This window comes from Salvelinus fontinalis, chromosome 15 (genome assembly GCF_029448725.1).
Source record: "Salvelinus fontinalis isolate EN_2023a chromosome 15, ASM2944872v1, whole genome shotgun sequence".
Classification (NCBI taxonomy): domain Eukaryota; kingdom Metazoa; phylum Chordata; class Actinopteri; order Salmoniformes; family Salmonidae; genus Salvelinus; species Salvelinus fontinalis.
Genome location: NC_074679.1, coordinates 38401202 through 38424157, shown reverse-complemented (window position 1 = coordinate 38424157; position 22956 = coordinate 38401202). Strand labels below are relative to the sequence as shown.

General features: G+C 42.1%; 1 protein-coding gene across 3 annotated transcripts in view; it reads right to left on the bottom strand.

Moving 5' to 3' along the window:
* Positions 1 to 22956, bottom strand: part of LOC129811924 (putative Polycomb group protein ASXL2) — a 30329-nt gene that overhangs the window by 6803 nt on the left and 570 nt on the right. Inside the window, exons 2-12 of one of the 3 annotated variants that reach the window (XM_055863680.1) lie at positions 21255 to 21337; positions 20389 to 20497; positions 19403 to 19547; positions 15498 to 15560; positions 14974 to 15092; positions 5078 to 5192; positions 2780 to 2839; positions 2077 to 2240; positions 1694 to 1790; positions 1355 to 1460; positions 76 to 1153 (exon numbers count right to left, since the gene is read on the bottom strand). In XM_055863680.1, the coding sequence (XP_055719655.1) occupies positions 76 to 1153; positions 1355 to 1460; positions 1694 to 1790; positions 2077 to 2240; positions 2780 to 2839; positions 5078 to 5192; positions 14974 to 15092; positions 15498 to 15560; positions 19403 to 19547; positions 20389 to 20497; positions 21255 to 21337 (2139 nt within the window). The remainder of the gene's footprint in view (positions 1 to 75; positions 1154 to 1354; positions 1461 to 1693; positions 1791 to 2076; positions 2241 to 2779; positions 2840 to 5077; positions 5193 to 14973; positions 15093 to 15497; positions 15561 to 19402; positions 19548 to 20388; positions 20498 to 21254; positions 21338 to 22956) is intronic. The other 2 variants (XM_055863683.1, XM_055863681.1) reach the window with 2 other exon arrangements.

Genomic DNA, 22956 nt, shown 5'->3' with positions numbered 1-22956 from the left:
CCTGATGTTTTTAGTCACCACAAATACATTTCAATATACAATATTTAATTGTAAAAAAAAATAATCTATATTTACCTTAAGCGGAGGCACTCTCTGCGCTGTTGTTATGGTGGCTGCTGGAGAGGTTACCACAGATACTGTCGGTGGAGTGATGCGGGCCCTCTTCTCTGAAGTCAGCTCTACTTCCTGTTCACTGGACAAGGACTTCCTTTTCAACGGCTCTGGGGATGGGGTGGTGGATATGGGTGTAGATACAGGGGTGGATACAGGAGTAGATAGAGGGGTGGATACGGGGGTGCATAGAGGAGTGGATACGGAGGTGGATACGGGGGTGCATAGAGGAGTGGATACGGGGGTGGATACGGGGGTGCATAGAGGAGTGGATACGGGGGTGACAGACACTGAGACTGAGGGGCCTCTCTCTGGTGCAACATCTTCCCTCCTCTCCCCACTGTGCTCGTTCAAGCCCAGAGGCTCTGGCTTTGAAAGGTCGGTCGGCAGTGATGATCTGAGCATCTTCTGGGAGCGGACCTCTGGAGGACTCTCCAGGGCAGGGGACTGAGGTATCTCAGGGGACTGGGGGGTCTCCGGCTGAGCTTCTTTCAGCTCCTGTTCCTCTTCCTCCATCTGCTTCTCCCCAAGTGGAGTAACCATTGAGGTTGAGTCCACCACATCCTGTCTCTTCACAACAGGTGCCTCCACTGCCATTATAGGCAGGGATAAACCTCTGCTACGAGTCCTGTGTCTGGGGTACTCAACCTCCAGTGTCTTCTGTATATTTTTCGGTAATATAACTGGTGGGACAATGGGTGGGACTGGTACTGGTTCATCGTGAACAGGCTCTGGTTCCGGTCTTGGCTTGGAAGGCTCTATGGGTTTAGATGGAGGTTCTATGGGTTTAGATGGAGGTTCTATGGGTTTAGATGGAGTTTCTATGGGTTTACATGTATGGTTTATAGGCAGTGATGATGATCGGAGCCTCCTCTCTGAAGAACGAGTATGGCAGCTGTTCTCTGGGACCTTGGGATCTTGCAGTGCTTGGCCAGCAGGACTTGGCTGTGTTGGAGGAGACAACTGGGGTTTGGTGGCTGAGAGCTCCAGACTGAGACCAGACTCAAGCAGCTCTTTGGATTCCTCTAAGCTGAGTCCAGAGCTGGATAGGAGAAGAGGAAGGGAGAGAGAGAGAAAGCACGAGCGCGAGAGAAAGAGAAAGCGCGAGAGAGGTCAGACAACTATAAAGAAAGGATAAATCTGAGGGATATGCAAACAGAGGCTTGCAGGTAAAAAAAAGCTTGAATGACATAACAATAACTACAATGTATTTTACAGATTCCAGCCCTGAAAAATGACTTACTTTTCACCATAGTAGCTCTCAAAGAAACTTTCCTTCCAATACTCCACCTTCTTCTCCTTCTCAATCTCCTGACGCATTCTCAGCTGCAACTCAGGAGTGAACTCACCTTTGTGGTTTGGAAAATATACAAATTTAAAAAAAAAGGTTTATGAGACATTTAAAAAACCTTGTTACTGGAAATATGAAAGATTATGTTGAATAAAAAGTTATATTTTGAAGCAGAAGCACAGTAGCCTGGTCCAAGATATGTTTATGCCGTCTTGCCAATGGTCATTACCATGCTATTGACAATTAGCAAGACGGCACAAATAGATCCGGGACCAGGCTAGAAGCACTGACCTTCTGCCAGTCGTTCCTTCCAGGACTGAGCTGCTGATGTGAAAAACTCATTGTTCAAGGCAGAACTGGTGACCTTTAACAGACCATCCATACAAGCCTAAAGATACAGACAGAGATAACTTGTGTACATCATCATAAACTGCACCATTATTATCACTATCAAAATCATCATGATAATCGTTATCAGCATTATTGTTATCACCATCTGCTTATCAATAGCATCATCATCGTCATTATCATCATCGGTACATAAAGAGAGATGAGAGACTCCCCGTGCGATTATTTCCTGCAAATACCTTGTGGATGATTACAGAAATTAATCGCAAGTTGAGTCTCTTGGTTTTAAACCTCTTTGGCGCTAGAGACCTTATGGTGTCTAGTACCTGTTGGTCGACCTCAGGCAGTAGTGTGAGTAGCTTCTGTTGGCACTCTGTGGGCAGGACAGAGAAGGTGTGTTTGTTGATCAGGGCACGCAGGTTGGTGTTAACCAGGATAGAGTCTGGTGTCTCAACATCTATCTCTGCACACTTGGTACGCTTCAGTTGCCCTGGAATTTTTTTTTTTTTAAACACAGCACAAGAGAAGATAAATCCACTGTAAATCAAACAAAATAACTTAAAAGGTTTGTTTGTGCTGTAGCCAACTCCTATGGTTGTTGTTATGTTTGGCATGTCAATGATTATGGGAGCTGGCAAGCCAGCACAAACAGATCTGGGACCAGGCCAACAGAGACTGGTATCTACAGTATAAGCCTACTATATCTAAAGGACAAAGACAAGCTGGATGAGTGTACTACAGAGGCGCCAGGTAGCCTAGCGGTTGGGAGCATTGGGCCAGTGAATGAAAGGTCGCTGGATTGAATCCTGGAGCCGACAGGGTGAAAAATCGTCCGATGTGCCCTTAAGCATGGCACTTTACCCTAATTGCTCCTATACGTCTGCGTCAGCTAAATGACTAAAATGTAGGTCACGGCAGTAACCCGATCTCGCCGAGGCAGTATTTGAATGGGCGATCACGCTGCTGCGGTATATGGAATGCAAATTCTATCATCTGCATTCTGGAATGTCTGAAATATCTAGTACTTACGTGCACTGAGTCGACTGGACCTCTGAGACATCTTCCTGGTACCAGAAGCAGGACAGGAGTCTGTTTGGATGGAGGGAGAGGAACATGATTTGATTTAAACACAATTCAGCCACACAAGTTGATACACTGGGTAAAATAAAAATGAGCATAAGACACAACTTATTTCCATTGTGGAAGCAGGAAAGGCTTACTGATGTACACGGCAAAACTAGAACTGGATAAGAAAGCAACTTTTTTCACATATTGTTACATTACAGCCTTATTCTAAAATGTTTGAAATCGTTTTTTTCCTCATCAATCTACACACAATACCCCGTAATGACTAAGCAAAAACAATTTTGCCATTTTTGCCATTTTCAGGTCTCTCCAGAGATGTACGATCAGGTTCAAGTCCGGGCTCTGGCTGGGCCACTCAATGACATTCAGAGACTTGTCCCGAAGCCACTCCTGCATTGTCCTGTTGGAAGGTGAACCTTCTCCCCAGTCTGAGGTCCTGAGTGCTCTGGAGCAGGTTTTCGTCAAGGATCTCTCTGTACTTTGCTCCGTTCATCTTTGTCTCAATCCTGACTAGTCTCCCAGTCCCTGCCACAGAAAAACATCCCAATAGCATGATGCTGCCACCCCCATGGTTCGGGATGGGATGGTGCCTGGTTTCCTCCAGATGTGACGCTTGGCATTCAGGCCAAAGAGTTCAATTTTGGTTTCATCAGACTAGAGAATCGTGTTTCTCATGGTCTGAGAGTCCTTTAGGAAAACTCCAAGCGGGCTGTCATATGCCTTTTACTGAGGAGTGGCTTCCGTCTGGCCACTACTATAAAGGCCTGATTGGTGGAGTGTTGCAAAGATGGTTGTCCTTCTGGGAGGTTCTCCCATCTCCACAGAGGAACTCTAGAGCTCTATCAGAGTGACCATCAGGTTCTTAGTCACATCCCTGACCTATTCCCTTCTTCCCCCTTGCTCAGTTTGGCGGCCAGCTCTAGGAAGAGTCTTGGTGGTTCCAAACGTCCTCCATTTAAGAATGATGGAGGCCACTGTGTTCTTGGGGACCAATGCTGCAGACATTTTTTTGTACCCTTCCCCAGATCTGTGCCTCGATCATGCCCAATCAATTTAATTTACCACAGGTGGACTCCAATCAAGTTGTAGAAACATCTCAAGGATGATCAATGGAAACAGGATGCACCTGAGCTCAATTTCGAGTCTCAAAGCAAAGGGTCTGAATACTTATGTAAATGTGATATTTCCTTTTTTATTTTGTCATTATGGGGTATTGTGTATAGATTGATGAGGAAATGTTTTTATTTAAACCATTTTAGAATAAGGCTGTAACGTAACAAAATGTGGAAAAAGTCAAGGGGTCTGAATACTTTCCGAATGCACCGTAGCTACAGTGAGCTCCAAAAGTATTGGGACACAGACATGTTTTGTTGTTTTGGCTCTGTACTCCAGCACTTTGGATTTGAAATTATACAATGACTATGTGAGGTTAAAGTGCAGACTGTCAGCTTTAATTTGAGGGTATTTCCATCCATATTGGGTAAACCATTTAGAAATGACGGCACCTTTTGTACGCAGTCCCAAAATGTTATTGTCAACAAGAATATAATATGTTTCCAAACACTTCTACATTAATGTGTATGCTACCATGATTACGGGTCATCCTGAATGAATATTGAATAATGATGAGTGAGAAAGTTTGAGGCATAAATATCATACCCTCCCAAAAATGCTAACCTCCCCTGTTATTGTAATGGTGAGAGGGTAGCATGTCTTGGGGATGTGATATGTGAGTCTAACTCTCTCACTCATCATTATTCACGATTCAGTCAGGACTATCCATAGTCACGGTAGCATCCACATTAATTTAGAAGTGTTTAGAAACATATTTATATTCTTATTTACAATAAAAGTAACTCCAAAAAAACGCAATACATTATTTACCATTATTATTGTGCACAAAATAATTGGAAACACAACCAAAACAAAAGCTTGATGTAGTCCTTGCGTGCTATATGGTACCAAATACTACTTTATTACACATAAGTGAATTTGTCCCAATACTTTTGGTCCCCTAAAATGGGGGGACTATGTACAATATCTGCCGTAATTTCTAAACGGTTTACCCGATATGTATGAAAATACCCTCAAATTAAATCAGACTATCTGCACTTAAACCTTGAAGTCATTGCATCATTTCAAATACAAAGTGCTAGAGTACAGAGCCAAAACAACATCAAAATTGTCACTGTCCCAAAACTTTTGGAGCTCATATACTGTACGTCTATGTCTGCCACCTACCGGTCTTAGTGACAATGGTGTCAGCCATGTCCTTCACGTTCTTGATGAGCAGCCTTGGGCTGGAGGTGGTGGGCATGCCCCCCTGTCTCCGCTGGTTCCTCTGCTGCTTCAGGGCCTGTGGGACAGAGAAGGAGAAGGAAAAGAGGAATAGGGAGGGAGAAAAAAAGGAAGGAAAAGAGGAATGAAGAAAGGAAGAGATTATTTACCAAGATGAATGTCCGCTCCTGTCTTAGACTCCCCCCTCAACGTGGCATATTGCGTTTCATCATAGCACTTGATGTTTTTTGGGAGTGGACTTGAAGAAACTTTAAAAGTTCTTGAAATTTTCCGGATTGACTAACCTTCATGTCTTAAAGTAATGATGTACTGTCGTTTCTCTTTGCTTATTTGAGCTGTTCTTGCCCTAATATGGACTTGGTCTTTTACCAAATAGGGCTATCTTCTATATACCACCCCTAACTTCTCACAACACAACTGATTGGCTCAAACGCATTAAGAAGGAAAGAAATTCCATAAGTTAACCTTTAACAAGGCACACCTGTTAATTGAAATGCATTTCAGGTGACTACCTCATGAAGCTGGTTGAGAAAATGCCAAGAGTATGCAAAGCTGTCATCAAGGCAAAGGGTGGCTACTTTGAAGACTGTCAAATATAAAATATATTTAGATTTATTTGACACTTTTTTGTTAATAAATGATTCCTTATGTGTTATTTCATAGTTTTGATGTCTTCACTATTATTCCACAATATAGAAAATAGTAAAAACTAAAGAAAAACCCTTGAATAAGTAGGTGTCCAAACTTTTGACTGGTACTGTATATATATTATGTGATTTAGTCTAGAATCAACACCACTTTCAATATAAAACATATATTCGTATTGTCTAACAATCATACAATCCAACAGGCAAGTCAAACACTCCAAAGAAATAAGTGGCATTAGCCTACATTTTCACTTCATTCTTTCTATTTCCCTGTAAATACTTTTCAATATACAGTACAAAAGTTACAGTTGTAAAATACACATACTGTCTACTCTGTGTGCCTCACCTTGCAGGCACATTTTCATTTGAATAGGGTTTATTTCTGCCTAATAAACCGATAAAACAGCTAAAAGTTCCACAGCAGTGCAGATAATTACGATCAAATCAAATTGTATTAGTCACATGCGCCGAATACAACAAGTGAAATGCTTACTTACAAGCCCCTAACCAACAGTGCAGTTTAAAAAAATATGGATAAGAATAAGAGATTAAAGAGCAGCACTAAAAAAATATATATATATATACAGGGGGGTGCCGGTACAGAGTCAATGTGTGGGGGCACCGGTTCGTTGAGGTAGTATGTACATGTAGGTAGAGTTAATTAAAGTGACTATGCATAGATGACAACAGAGAGTGGCAGTTGTGTGGAGAGGGGGGGGGACAATGTGAATAGTCTGGGTAGCCATTTGACTAGATATTCAGAGGTCTTATGGTTTGGAGGTAGAAGCTGTTTAGAAGCCTCGGACCTAGACTTGTCACTCTCGTACCGCTTGCCGTGTGGTAGCAGAGAGAACAGTCTATGACTAGGGTGGCTGGAGTCTGTTGGGATGGGATGCAAATTGGAGTGGGTCTAGGGTTTCTGGGATGATGGTGTTGATGTGAGCCATGACCAGCCTTTCAAAGCACTTCATGGCTACAGACGTGAGTGCTACGGGTCGGTAATCATTTATGCAGGTTACCTTAGTGTTCTAGGGCACAGGCACTATGGTGGTCTGCTTAAAACATGTTGGTATTACAGACTCGGACAGGGAGAGGTTGAAAATGTCAGTGAAGACACTTGCTAGTGGTCAGCGCATACTCGCAGTACACGTCCTGGTAATCCGTCTGGCCCTGCGGCCTTGTGAATGTTGCCCTGTCTAAAAGGTCTTACTCACATTGGCTGCGGAGAGCGTGATCACACAGTCTTCCGGTACAGCTGGTGCTCTCATGCATGTTTCAGTGTTATTTGCCTCGAAGCGAGCATAGAAGTAGTTTAGCTCGACCGTTACGCTCGTGTCACTGGGCAGCTCTCGGCTGTGCTTCCCTTTGTAGTCTGTAATGGTTTGCAGGCCCTGCCACATCCGATGAGCGTCAGAGCCGGTGTAGTACAACTCGATCTTAGTCCTGTATTGACACTTTGCCTGTTTGATGGTTCGTCAGAGGGCGTAGCGGGATTTCATATAAGCTTCCGGGTTAGAGTCCCGCTCCTTGAAAGCGGCAGCTCTAGCCTTTAGCTCATCCATGGCTTCTGGTTGGGATATGTATGTACGGTCACTGTGGGGACGATGTCATCAATGCACTTATTGATGAAGCCAATGACAGATGTGGTGTACTCCTCAATGCCATTTGAGGAATCCCTGAAAATATTCCAGTCTGTGCTAGCAAAACCGTCCTGTAGCTTAGCATCTGCTTCATCTGACCACTTTTTTATTGATCTAGTCACTGGTGCTTCCTGCTTTAATGTTTGATTGTAAGCAGGAATCAGGAGGAAGGAATTATGGTCAGATTTGCCAAATGGAGGATGAGGGAGAGCTTTGTATGCATCTCTGTGTGTGGAGTATAGGTGGTCCAGAGTTCTTTTCCCTCTGGTTGCACATTTAACATGCTGATAGAAATTTGGTAAAACTGATTTAAGTTTCCCTGCATTAAAGTCCCCGGCTACTGGGAGCGCCGCCTCTGGGTTAGCGTTTTCTTGTTTGGCGGAATACAGCTCATTCAATGCTATTTTAGTGCCATCCTCTGACTGTGGTGGTATGTAAATAGCTTCAAAGAATACAGATGAAAACTCTCTCGGTAGGTAGTGTGGTCTACAGCTTATCATGAGAAACTCTACCTCAGGCGAGCAATAGCTCGAGACTTCCTTAGATATCGTGCACCAGCAGTTGTTTACTAAAATACAACAAAAATAAAGACAGCTGCCTCTTGTCTTACCAGACACCACTGTTCTATTCTCCTCATATAACCAGCCTGCGATATGTTGATATTGTCGTCGTCCAGCCACGACTCCGTTAAGCATAAGATGTTACAGTTTTTAATGTCCTGTTGGTAGTTTAATCTTCCCAGTAACTCATCAATTTTATTGTCCAAAGATTGCATGTTTGCTAGCAGAATTGAGGGAAGTGGGGGTTTATTCAATCGCCTCCGACTTCTCAGAACTCTCCGGCCTCTCTTTCCCCGCCTCCTTGATCAAACAAAAATCGAATTATACAGAGCACAAATCGCTAAGTGTGCGTCCCAAATGGCACCCTATTGGCAACCTTGATGGGGGTGGGGGCCACAGTGGTTCGCGGGTCCGTGTAGCCACATCCATACCAAAACATGCAGTCGGAGCCGGCCATAACCTTTAGGGGGCCTTAAGTTACATTTTGCGAGCAAACCCTTTAACTTCTTATGGCTGCAGGGGCAGTATTGAGTAGCTTGGATGAAAGGTGCACAGAGGTGCCCAGAGTAAATGGCCTGCTCCTCAGTCATAGTTGCTAATATTTGCATATGATTATTAGCATTGGATAGAAAACACTCTGAAGTTTCTATAACTGTTTGAATTATGTCTGTGAGTATAACAGAACTCATATGGCATGCAAAAACCTGAGAAGTTCCACTTCCTGTTTGGATTTTTTCAGGTGGCAGATTTTCAACCAAGCTCTCATTGAAATTACAGCGAGATATTGATGAGTTTTCACTTCCTACGGCTTCCACTAGATGTTAACAGTCAATAGAACTTTGTCTGATGACTCTAATGTGAAGGGGGGCCGAAGGAGACAGGAATTAGTCACCACTGCCACGAGCTGACCATGCTTTGACCATGCGCGTTCACGTGATAGTCAGCTCCGTTCCATCGCTCAAATGAAGTCAATCTAATTCTCCGGTTGGAACGTTATTCAAGATGTATGTTAACAACATTCTAAAGATTGATTCAGTACATCGTTTGACATGTTTCTACTGACTGTTATGGAACTTTTGGACATTTCGTCACGTTATAGTGGACGCGCTTTGTGACTTTGGAATTGTTTACCAAACGCGCTAACCAAAGTAGCTAATTGGACATAAATAACGGACAGTATCTAATTTCCTGCAATTCTACACATTCTTCCATAGGGTGGAGAGAAATGTTTGCAGTTTTTAATATGATATCTGAGTGTAATTGACTAACAAAAATCAATGGGGGCCCCCTAGCCGGTAGTTTAGATAGCTAGCTAGACTTACTAAATTAAACCTTTATTTAACACATGCGCCGAATACAACTAGGCAAGTCAGTTAAGAACAAATTCTTATTTACAATGACGGCCTACTTCGCCCAAACCTGGACGCCGCCCTATGGAACTCCCAATCACGGCCGGATGTGATGCAGCCTGGATTCAAACCAAGGACTGTAGTGACACCTCTTGCACTGAGATGCAGTGCCTTAGACAGCTGTGCCACTCAGGAGCCTAAAAGAGTTACCCTATATAGTGCAGTACTTTTTACCAGGGCCCGCATAGGGCTCTGGTCAAAAGCAGTGCAATATATAGGGAATAGGGTGCCATTTGTGATGCAGGATAAGGAAGACCAATGGGAAGCTAGTAATACACTGTGGAGTTGTGAGGAAATTAATACAACTCAGCCAAAGGTATTTTTCCCCCCCTCTCATTCGCATCCCCAATGTCTTTTAAAATAACTTACACAAGGTGTTGTTTTCTTTGTAACAAAGTTATTACATTTAACAAGCACAGTGAATGTCAAGTGTGCATTTATTCTACAAAACGGGTGTCTTCAGCCAAATTAGAGCAACTAGAGCTACAGTTTATAAGCATAGAGAGCAAGCAGTGTTTTCCACTAGCGCCGGCTGTCGGCTAAACAGTTGATTACAGACTAATTTATTGCCAGGCTACTTAAATTAAACTAAGCTACTTTTTAATTGGCTAGTCAGAAACAAATTCAGCCGAGCCCTCTTCCACTAAAATGAATGATATGCATCTTCTAGCAATCTATTGATAGGACAGGCACCTGTCAGTATCAAAGCGAGCGTTGACAGGGAAACACTGCTGGTTTGACAGTTTAATATCTCATCCAGGTACCTGTGGGCAGTGTGATTTGTGTGCTCTGTGGTTGGTTGCAGTCTCTGTGAGTGAATTTCAGGGCTCTATAGAGTGACAATTGTACTCGCATATGCACCTAAAACAGAAGTGTGCGAACTGAAAAAGTAAAGTATAAGAACGTGCAAGTTTTGATTTATAGCAACACATAAATGCTGCTGTAGCTATTTTCATAGCATTTCTGCCGATTGGTTTCATAGCTGGTAGCTAATCACACAAAGAACCATTGAAATAAGAATGATTTAGGATATACACTACCGTTCAAAAGTTTGCGGTCACTTCCTTGTTTTTTTTAAAAGAAAAGCCCATTTTTTGTCCATTAAGATAACGTCAAACATTTCAGAAATACAGTGTAGACATTGTTAATGTTGTAAATGACGATTGTAGCTGGAAACGGCTGATTTTTAATGGAATATCTACATAGGCCTACCGAGCCCCATTATCAGCAACCATCCCTCCTGTGTTCCAATGGCACGTTGTGTTAGCTAATCCAAGTTTATCATTTAAAAAAGGCTAATTGATCATTAGAAAACCTTTTTGCAATTGCTAGCACAGCTGAAAACTGTTTATAAGATTGATTAAAGAAGCAATAAAACTGGCCTTCTTTAGTCGACTAGGACGCCCAACTCAAATCAATTATTGTATGGATGAACCCAGCAACAACAGGTAAATGGAGACAGATGCAAATCCAACAAATAGAAAAAACAATAAGTTCATCTATAGTTATGAAGACCGTCAATACACTCACTAGGAAGATAGGAAATACCTTTATAGAAAATACCTTTATAAATAACACCATAAAAGGTCTGGACGAAGAAAACAAAATGCATCCAAACAGACCTGATCTACAGTATCTAGAAACACGTCCAAGACAATCAACACTCTACTCTGGAGGAAATACTCCTGGAAAATTCAGTGAAGATTTTTCAACTCCTATAATACAATCAAAGTACAAACGGCACATCACACCAAGTTGCTGGGTAACCGTGGGGAGAGCAGGGCTAACCACACCCATACTCCTGCCCAGTCCTCAATCATTTCTGGACCAAAGTATGCAAAGTATTGCATGATACATTTGAAAGCTCACTTTATCTAAATCCAGAACACATACTCCTGGGGAGAACCCCTCATGCGATAAGTACCTCTTCAGAATTCTGATAATAACAGCACTTACTAGATTACTAGAAACTGGCCTAATCCGCTGGCACCACAAATAAGCAATTGGAAAGAGACAATTCATGAAATCTATACTATGAAAATTATAACTCATAGAATATGAAACCAAATGACTATTTTTGAAACAATTATTATTTAAAAAAATTACAGACATTATATTATGAAATATTTATAGGCCCTAACAGGAGATAAAACTGTAATGTTTTAAAGGGAGGGGTGTGTGTGGTCACATGTGTGTGTGTGTGTGCCTGTGGATGCGTCCATCATTACTTTAAGACGAAGGTCAGTCAATGTGGAAAATGTCAAGAACGTTTCTTCAAGTGCAGTCACAAAACCATCAGGCGCTATGATGAAACTGGCTCTCATGAGGACCGCCACAGGAAAGGAAGACCCAGAGTTACCTCTGCTGCAGAGGATTTATTTATTTTTTTATTTCACCTTTATTTAACCAGGTAGGCTAGTTGAGAACAAGTTCTCATTTGCAACTGCGACCTGGCCAAGATAAAGCATAGCAGTGTGAACAGACAACAACACAGAGTTACACATGGAGTAAACAATAGACAAGTCAATAACATGGTAGAAAAAAGAGAATCTATATACAATGTGTGCAAAAGGCATGAGGTAGGCAATAAATCGAATAATTACAATTTAGCAGATTAACACTGGAGTGATAAATCATCAGATGATCATGTGCAAGAAGAGATACTGGTGTGCAAAAGAGCAGAAAAGTAAATAAATAAAAGCAGTATGGGGGTGAGGTAGGTAAGTTGGGTGGGTAGTTTACAGATGGACTATGTGCAGCTGCAGCGATCGGTTAGCTGCTCGGATAGCAGATTTTTAAAGTTGTTGAGGGAGATAAAAGTCTCCAACTTCAGAGATTTTTGCAATTCGTTCCAGTCGCAGGCAGCAGAGAACTGGAAGGAAAGGCGTCCAAATGAGGTTTTGGCTTTAGGGATGCTCAGTGAGATACACCTGCTGGAGCGCGTGCTACGGGTGGGTGTAGCCATCGTGACCAGTGAACTGAGATAAGGCGGCACTTTACCTAGCATAGCCTTGTAGATGACCTGGAGCCAGTGGGTCTGACGACGAACATGTAGCGAGGGCCAGCCGACTAGGGCATACAGGTCGCAGTGGTGGGTCGTATAAGGTGCTTTAGTAACAAAACGGATGGCACTGTGATAAACTGCATCCAGTTTGCTGAGTAGAGTATTGGAAGCTATTTTGTAGATGACATCGCCGAAGTCGAGGATCGGTAGGATAGTCAGTTTTACTAGGGTAAGTTTGGCGGCGTGAGTGAAGGAGGCTTTGTTCCGGAATAGAAAGCCGACTCTAGATTTGATTTTGGATTGGAGATGTTTGATATGAGTCTGGAAGGAGAGTTTGCAGTCTAGCCACACACCTAGGTACTTATAGATGTCCACATATTCTAGGTCGGAACCGTCCAGGGTGGTGATGCTAGTCGGGCGTGCGGGTGCAGGCAGCGAGCGGTTGAAAAGCATGCATTTGGTTTTACTAGCGTTTAAGAGCAGTTGGAGGCCACGGAAGGAGTGTTGTATGGCATTGAAGCTCGTTTGGAGGTTAGATAGCACAGTGTCCAGGGAAGGGCCGGAAGTATACAGAATGGTGTCGTCTGCGTAGAGGTGGATCAGGGAATCGCCCGCAGCAAGAGCAACATCATTGATGTATACAGAGAAAAGAGTCGGCCCGAGAATTGAACCCTGTGGTACCCCCATAGAGACTGCCAGAGGACCGGACAACATGCCCTCCGATTTGACACACTGAACTCTGTCTGCAAAGTAGTTGGTGAACCAGGCAAGGCAGTCATTAGAAAAACCGAGGCTATTGAGTCTGCCGATAAGAATATGGTGATTGACAGAGTCGAAAGCCTTGGCCAGGTCGATGAAGACGGCTGCACAGTAATGTCTTTTATCGATGGCGGTTATGATATCGTTTAGTACCTTGAGCGTGGCTAAGGTGCACCCGTGACCGGCTCGGAAACCGGATTGCACAGCGGAGAAGGTACGGTGGGATTCGAGATGGTCAGTGATCTGTTTGTTGACTTGGCTTTCGAAGACCTTAGCTAGGCAGGGCAGGATGGATATAGGTCTGTAACAGTTTGGGTCCAGGGTGTCTCCCCCTTTGAAGAGGGGGATGACAGCGGCAGCTTTCCAATCCTTGGGGATCTCAGATGATACGAAGGAGAGGTTGAACAGGCTGGTAATAGGGGGTGCGACAATGGCGGCGGACAGTTTCAGAAATAGGGGGTCCAGATTGTCAAGCCCAGCTGATTTGTATGGGTCCAGGTTTTCCAGCTCTTTCAGAACATCTGCTATCTGGATATGGGTAAAGGAGAAGCTGGGGAGGCTTGGGCGAGAAGCAGCGGGGGGGGCGGGGCTGTTGGCCAAGGTTGGAGTCGCCAGGTGGAAGGCATGGCCAGCCATTAGAGTTACCAGCCTCAGAAATTGCAGTCCAAATGAACACTTCAGAGTTCAAGTAACAGACACATCTCAACATCAACTGTTCAGAGGAGACTGCGTGAATCAGGCCTTCATGGTTGAATTGCTGCAAAGAAACTACTACTAAAGGACACCAATAAGAAGAAGAGACTTGCTTGGGCCAAGAAACATGAGCAATGGACATTAGACCAGTGGAAATCTGTCCAAATTTGAGATTTTTGGATCCAACCGCCGCGTCTTTGTAAGACGCAAAGTAGGTGAACGGATGATCTCCGCGTGTGTGGTTCCCACTGTGAAGCATGGAGTAGGAGGTGTGATGGTGCTTTGCTGGTGATACTGTCAGTGATTTATTTAGAATTCAAGGCACACTTAACCAGCATTGCAGGTTTGCGCTTAGTGGGAATATCATTTGTTTTCAACAGGACAATGACCTAACACACCTCCAGGGTGTCTAAGGGCTATTTGACCAAGAAGGAGAGTGATGGAGTGCTGCATCAGATGACCTGGCCTCCACAATCACCCGACTTCAACCCAATTGAGATGGTCTGGGATGAGTTGGACCGCAGAGTAAAGGAAAAGCAGCCAACTCAGCATATTTGGGAACACCTTCAAGACTGTTGGAAAAGTATTCCAGGTGAAGCTGGTTGAGATAATGCCAAGTGTGCAACACTGTCATCAAGGCAAAGGGTGGCTACTTTGAACAATCTAAAACATAAAATATATATTTGTTTAAATCTCAGCGTAGAACCCTGAATTTTCACTTCTCATGTAATGTAGAATAAGTGGTACCGATGTGTCAAAATCCACTTAGCCTTATCATTATTTTCTGGCACATTCATTTATTTTCTTTTGGGTGTTTCACATAGCAGCCACTTTTAATTATTAGAATGTACCAGAGGCCATCAAAATATAGGTAATTCGGCCAAAAGAAAAATTATGTTGGGGAGGCCTCCCTAGCTAATATTTCTTTTGGCTGGCTACTCCAGGTACTTGTGGAAAAGACTGAGGGCACATCACTGAGACACTGTCAGGCAGGTTGAGGCACCAGGTCAGCAGCAATACTTTATTTAACTTTTATTTACCCAGGTTAGTCTTGTTGAGAAAAGAGAGAACTGGTCTCTATTAACCAGCGAAAAAAAGACCGATAGAGAATCAGCCCAGTAGCCTACCTGTTTGAGAGCCTTCTTGCTGTGTTTCTGTGAGGGAGAGATGAGCTTGCTACTGGGGACAGAGGGAGATGAACAACGTGGCTGAGGAGACGACGGATCAGATGGCAGCGTGGAGGGCACTGGGAAGGAAACACAGCACAACTCAGACACAGTCAATAACACATGAATACGCTTAACAACAACCCCCAATATTCACATCCAAAACATTGATAACATTTACATAAATACACATGTTGTATGCTGATTGAGTGTTTCAGTTCATCTTTAAGATGGATATACCAAAGTAGATACGTTTTGTGTTGCAGTCAGACACGATACAAACCTATGTTGTATCTAAAAGATTGCTGAAAACATACACAAAAAGTTGGCCTGGATGTGCGTTGCATTTTTTAAATCGAAGACTCCTTGACTTTCCAACCGCCAGAAAAAAAAGTGTTAGTAGCAAGATTATGTAAAACAACTTTTGTAATGGTTATTTCCTGTTGTTTTTTTAAACAAGGCTTACATCTTTATTTCTCACTCACCGTGGCTGTTATCCTTTGACTTGTGTCTTTTGGGGTCTTTTGATAGCATTTGCTTTGATGGAGCTTTTTGCATGGATATTAAGAACAATAAAAATAGAAAAGAGAAAAGAAAAGAATATATCCCCCGTGCTCAGAAGATATGCTGTTACTTTACTTCAACAGTTCCTTAACTTGTTCATATGTGTATATGAGGAAGTGGTCACAGATCTGACTCAAACAAAAAAAAGGAATTTCCTGTTGTAACCGTTGCTTAAAATGTTTTAAGGGACAGAGAGAACGACAGAAATGACAGAAATGGCCTAAACTTCATCTCGTTCTAAAGTGTTACTAAGATTGGCAACAGTCTGTTGTCTATTATTAATCACAAAATGTACAGCTGCACGCTCAATACTGAAAATGGAAACACCACAATAACTTGAGTGGGACAGGCACCTAAATATAAAGAGTAATGGTCGGCACCGAAATGAGTATCAGCACCTATGGTGCCTTCGGAAAGTATTCAGACCCCTTGACGTTTTCCACATTTTGTTACGTTACAGCCTTATTCAAAAATGTATAAAATGCATTGTTTTACTCATCAATCTACACATAATACCCCATATCGACAAAGCAAGAACTGTTTTTTTTAAATGTTTGCTAAAAACAGAAATACTATATTTACATAAGTATTCAGACCCTTTGCTATGAAACTCTAAATTGAGCTCAGGTGCATCCTGTTTCCATTGATCATCCTTGAGATGTTTCAACAACTCCATTGGAGTCCACCTGTGGAGAATTCAATTGATTGGACATGATTTGGAGAGGCACATACCTGTCTATATAAGGTCCCACAGTTGACAGTGCATGTCAGAGCAAAAACCAAGCCATGAGGCCCAAGGAATTGTCCGTAGTGCTCCGAGACAGGATTGTCTCGATGCACAGATCTGGGGATGGGTACCGAAACATTTCTGCAGGATTGAGGGTCCCCAAGAACACAGTGGCCTCCATCATTCTTAAATGGAAGAAGTTTGGAACCACCAAGACTCTTCCTAGAGCTGGCCGCCCGGCCAAACTGAGCAATCGGGGGAGAAGGGCTTTGGTCAGGGAGGTGAACAAGAACCTAATGGTCACTGACAGAGCTCCAGAGTTCAAGAAGGACAATCATCTCTGCAGCACTCCACCAATCAGGCCGTTAACTTCTACTTCATCACAATCCCGGATCCGGGAGCACCCCCATCAGTAAAAAAGCTGACTAGCATAGCCTAGCATAGCGTCACAAGTAAATACTAGCATCTAAATATCATTAAATCACAAGTCCAAGACACCAGATGAAAGATACACATCTTGTGAATCCAGCCATCATTTCTGATTTTTAAAATGTTTTACAGGGAAGACACAATATGTATTTCTATTAGCTAACCACGATAGCAAAAGACACAACTTTTTTTTCCCCACCATTTTTTTCCTGCATAGGTAGCTATCACAATTTCGACCAAATAAAGATATAAATAGTCACTAACCAAGAAACAACTTCATCAGATGACAGTCTGATAACATATTTATTGTTTAGCATATATTTTGTTAGAAAAATGTGCATATTTCAGGTATAAATCATAGTTTTACATTGCAGCCACCATCACAACTCTCACCAAAGCAACTAGAATAACTACAGAGACCAACGTGAATTACCAATATACTCATCATAAAACATTTATGAAAAATACACAGCGTACAGCAAATGAAAGACAAAGATCTTGTGAATCCAGACAATATTTCATATTTTTTAAGTGTTTTACAGCGAAAACACAATATAGCATTATATTAGCTTACTACGATAGCCGACCACACAACAGCATTGATTCAAGCCAACAATAGCGATAACGAATAAACCAGCAAAAGATATTAATTTTTTCACTAACCTTCTTCAGATGACAGTCCTATAATATCATATTACACAATACATATAGAGTTTGTTCGAAAATGTGCATATTTAGCGGCACAAATCGTGGTTATACAATGAGAATAGTAGCCAAGCTGCCAACAAAATGTCGGGAGAAATCTTGGGAGAGGCACCTAATCTAATCAGTAACTAATCATAAACTTGACTAAAAATACAGGTTGGACAGCAAATGAAAGATACATTAGTTCTTAATGCAACCGCTGTGTTAGATTTTTAAAATTAACGTTACTACGACATACAGCGTGCGTTAAAGCGAGACCGCACCGAAATTAATGGCGGAATAGTAGTTTGACATTTTTCAACAGAACAACAAATTAACATCATAAATACTTCTTACTTTTTGATGAGCTCCCATCAGAATCTTGGGCAAGTTGTCCTTTGTCCAGAGGAATCGTTTCTCGGTTGTAGATTGTCGCCTTCAACTTTGGAATTAGCAACAAACATTAGCCATGTGGCGAAGACGTGCCCAACTCACTATAACGCAGCACAAAGAAATATCTGAAAATCGCAATATACTGATATAAACTGATATAACTCGGTTTAAAATAACTACATTATGATGTCTTTAACACCTATATCGAATAAAATCAGAGCCGGATATATCTAAGGCCTATAACGGGAGCTTTCCAGAACGCCATCCTGAGGTCTGTCTTGCGTCATGGTTAATGTTGAAAAGACTGCACCCCACGTTCCAAGACCCTTTATATGGCCTCAGATCTGCCTAGCAACTCCATTCCAATTCTCACTATTTGCTGACATCTAGGGGAAGGCGTATGCAGTCCATCTCGACCAATAGAAGACATGCAAATTAATAAACTGACCCTAGAACAGCCTGCCTTATTTCAGATTTCTCACTTCCTCACAGGAAGTTTGCTCCAACTTGAGTTCTGTTTTACTCACAGATATAATTCAAACGGTTTTAGAAACTAGAGAGTGTTTTCTATCCAATAGTAATAATAATATGCATATTGTACGAGCAAGAATTGAGTACGAGGCAAAAGGCAAAAGGCACCTAAAGGACTTTAGACCATGAGAAACAAGATTCTCTGGTCTGATGAAACCAAGATTGAACTCTTTGGCCTGAACGCCAAGCGCCATGTCTGGAGGAAACCAGGCACCGCTCATCGCCTGGCCAATGCCATACCTACGGTGAAGGCTGGTGGTGGCAGCATCATGCTGTGGAGATGTTTTTCAGTGGCAGGGACTGGGAGACTAGTCACGGTTGAGGGAAAGATGAACAGAGCAAAGTACAGAGAGATCCTTGATGAAAACCTGCTCCAGAGTGCTCAGGACCTCCAACTGGCGTGAAGGTTCACCTTCCAACAGGACAACGACCTTAAGCACACAGCCAAGACAACGCAGGAGTGGCTTCGAGACAAGTCTCTGAATGTCCTTGAGTGGCCCAGCCAGAGCCCGGACTTGAACCCGATCTAACATCCACGGAGGGACCTGAAAATTGCTGTGCAGCGACGTTCCCCATCCAACCTGACAGAGCTTGAGAGGATCTGCAGAGAAGCATCATCTTGGGTATGATGCTTGTAGCATCATACCCAAGAAGAACTGAGGCTGTAATCACTGGCAAAGATGCTTCAACAAAGTACTGAGTAAACTGTAATATTTCAATGTTTTATTTGTAATAAATTGGCAAAAATTCAACAACAAAAAACTGTTTTTGCTTTGTCATTATGGGTTTTGTGTGTAGATTGATAGGGGAAAAAAACAATTATCCATTTCAGAATAAGCCTGTAACGTAACAAAATGTGGAAAAAGTCAAGGGGACGGAATACTTTCCAAATCCACTGTATTTCAGTCAATTTCAACTATTGGAATAATAGCCTAATCATCATAGAAAAAGGTGAAGCTAATAAATATATAGCGAAATATACAGTATCCTACCTCTCGGCGTCCCTATTTCCTTATCAAAAAGACAGTGATGATATAAATATATTGTGAAGTAGTATCATACCTCTCCTCCTCCACTGTCCCCTCATGCCCTCCTGGTTGTTAGTGTAATTGTTGTTCTCTGTGCTCTGGGAATCAGACAAATTATCACTATCGTCCTCCTCGGATCCCTCCTCAGACAGCTCCTTTACCACGTCCCCAATGTCCTTCTACTCACAGACACACAACATACATATACGTTATACACAAATTATATAAACACAGCACATTATATACAAACACACAACATACACCGAATGTACAAAACATTAATCAGTGTAGACGAAGGGGAAGAGACAGGTTAAAGAAGGATTTTTAACTCTTGAGACATAGATTGTGTATGTGTGCCATTCAGAGCGTGTATTATATATTTAAGTGCCTTTAAAATGGGGTGTGGTTGTAGGTGCCAGGCGCGCCGGTTTGTGTGAAGAACTGCAACGCTGCTGGGGTTTTCAAGCTCAACAGTTTGAGCAAGAATGGTCCACCACCCAAAGAACATCCAGCCAACTAGAAACAACTGTGGGAAGCATTGGAGTCAACATGAGCCAGCATCCCTGTGGAATGCTTTCGACACCTTGTAGAGTCCATGCCCCAACAAATTGAGGCTGTACTGAGGGCAAAACGGGGTGCAACTCAATATTAGGAAGGTGTTCTTAATGTTTTGTCCACTCAGTGTACACATTCTATAACATACACACCACAATAATATATTATATACACACCCCCATAACACGGACTGCTTTGAATGACTCCTAACATTCAGAGCAATTCATAATGATTCATGTGAATTTCCAATTGTTTGTCAAGCTCGCTGTGTGAGTCATAACGTTGCTCTACTTTTCATTCTCTTTCCATAGAGAAGTATTGTCATCATAAATACTTTTAACAGCTCAAAATTATTGACACTGTGGCGCTGCCTATTAGTAAAAAAAATGGCATGTCAATCCCACATAGAGATATGTCGGCGCTTATTGGTTTCATGCTTTAGATTTATAGAAATTTGAAACTGACCTTCAGTGTGTAGACCCCCATTCGTCCAGGTACTTTGTAGAAGATCCCTTCTTCACCGCGAGAGTTGGTGTGGAGCATAGCATTGAGACAGGCCAGCGGGGAAGTACCACTAGATAACAGGAGAAGAGAAAAGCACAGCCAGTTACATCCAATGAAGCAGACAGCTGACTACCCACTACAGAGCCGACTTTAACTGTACTGTACTGGCTCTGACATTTCCTTTTGACATTGTCCTTTCCAGCATAGTTTCAGCAACTATTGAGGATGTGTAGCCAGGCCAAGCTGGCCAACCTAGTACACCTCAGCCTGGCCCGGTTTGTGTGAATCAGGCGCCAGTGTACTGTATTCAGAGCTTCAGCTGAAATTATTAGACTGTGCTGCCTGAAATAACAATACCTGACATGCAAGAACAAGTTGTTAATAACATGTTGTAACTTCTTGTTACAAGTACAAGTCGCTAATAACATGTTGTAACAAGTACAAGTTGTTAACATGCAATAGGAAAAACAAACAACATTTTAGTGAGTTTGTTAAGGGAGGGAGGGGCAAAACTTGCTTTGTCTTACCTTCTGGATGACAAGAGTGAAAAAAATGAAACAAGAAACAAAATCATTAGAATTATGTGAATGTAATAATAATTACTACCGAGAATAAGAAAATAAAAAGGGAAAGGACATGAGCAGTCAATCAAACAAGAAGAAATTATGTGTTGCTATCATAAACAAAACTAGGCCTAGTGTGCTGATCTTGTGTATCAAAAATGAAGTCAAAACTGTGAAGAGCGATCTAAAGGAACCTTAAAAGGGGATCTAAAAAGGACCTTTTCTTTGAAAACAAACAGAAGACATACGAGACTGTTTATTTACCTAATCTCTTTCAGTCTCTCCCTCTGGATCACCTGTAGGATCTCTTTGTGGCTCATAGGTGTGTTGGGGTACTTTTCTAATACCTGAAAGAATAAAGCACAAAATCGGTCAATGGATTGCAGTGTAATAATGTGTAATACATACCTAATACCACTTGAGAATGTAAAAGAACCTCTAGCCTAAAGACAATAACATATGTCAACCTGTCCTAGACTAGTATTCACATTGGTTATGGTGTTACTACACATTATCAACCCACAATTCTATAGTTGGGCCTAGTGGTATGGAATTAGGACCTAGTTGTATGAAATGAACATTGAGTAAGCTTGCCATGTCATAGCTCTTACTTAAAGAAGGAGTAATGATTTAGGATTCGTTTTGCCTTTTAGATCACAACTAATAAAATTATATAGACAGGGAGGACCTGATTCTAGATCAGCACTCCTATGCATACGGTTTTTAGCACATTCATTAGTGGTGTGGTGTGGTTTGTTAAGACATAAAGTCAACCTCTGGGAATGAGTCTGTCAACAATGATTTAGTGCATGCTTTTACCCATTGTCAAGAGAATATGTGACTTGCTGGAAATAAGACAGACCTCAATGACCTCACCAAAGCATGATTCACTTCCTTTGTGTTTGTGTAAGAAGAGAAAGCCTGAGCAAGATCACCACCCACCCACCATCATAGCTGATGTAGCTAGCCTAAATTATACCCATGGTGACGTCACCACAGACAGAACAATGAGACAGATATTTCACTGGAAGTATAAATGTGAAGCATCCGCTTGGCGTTTCCACTCACTACCAAATATGGTAATGAGAGGAAGCTCAGTGGCCAGCAGTGGGAGGAGATGGAAGGAGATGGATTTTGGCCGACATTCTTCAAATTATCTCATGATGAAAGATTTGGTCTCAATAGTTTTCAGTTCCCAAACAAAAATCTGTTTTTAACAGAGTGGACTAAGTTTTGTAGACCTTACCCTTTGCCAAAGTTTTTAAAAATCGCGTTGTTTAGGAGTGCAAAGGCGAATTGAGTTTATGGACACGCGCACTTCACAGAGTAGGCGTTCCCTAACGGAAATATGCATATGATTGCTAAAACAGGCAAATAGGATCTCGCTAACTTGTGCTTGGCTCTGCCCACCTCCTTGCTTGTTCTGCCCACTATGACTAATTTGTTCCCATTGACAGGCTGTGGTCTATCTTGATTTAGTTATACAAATCTTTGATGTCACAAAGGTTTTCATATGAATAGTAGGCGAACTGTCATCTGTCAACTAACGACTGTTAGCTAACTGGCTAGCTATGTTGTGACTGTTACTAGTTTTAATTAGCTACATTGTGTAAACAAAACACACTAACATAGCTAATCAAAATTAATAACAGCCATGATTTGCTAATACATGTAGCCATAGGTAGCTAAGCATGTTAAAAACCGAATGGCCAATACAGTGACCAGGTAGCTAAAACAACTTCATAAATAGTTTATAAACACTACTGATGTAGCTACTAGGTAGCTATTTGTAGCTAGCTAGCAAGTTGACTACTACTACCATGCTAACGTTAGCTGTAGTTCATTGGTCATTACCTAGCGTTTTAGCTAATGTCCATCGACATAGGACGATTAGAACTAGCTGGAGAGCTAGACACTTGACAACGGCCATGTTTCAATGTGTTTTGTCAGTTCAGAACAAGCTGTC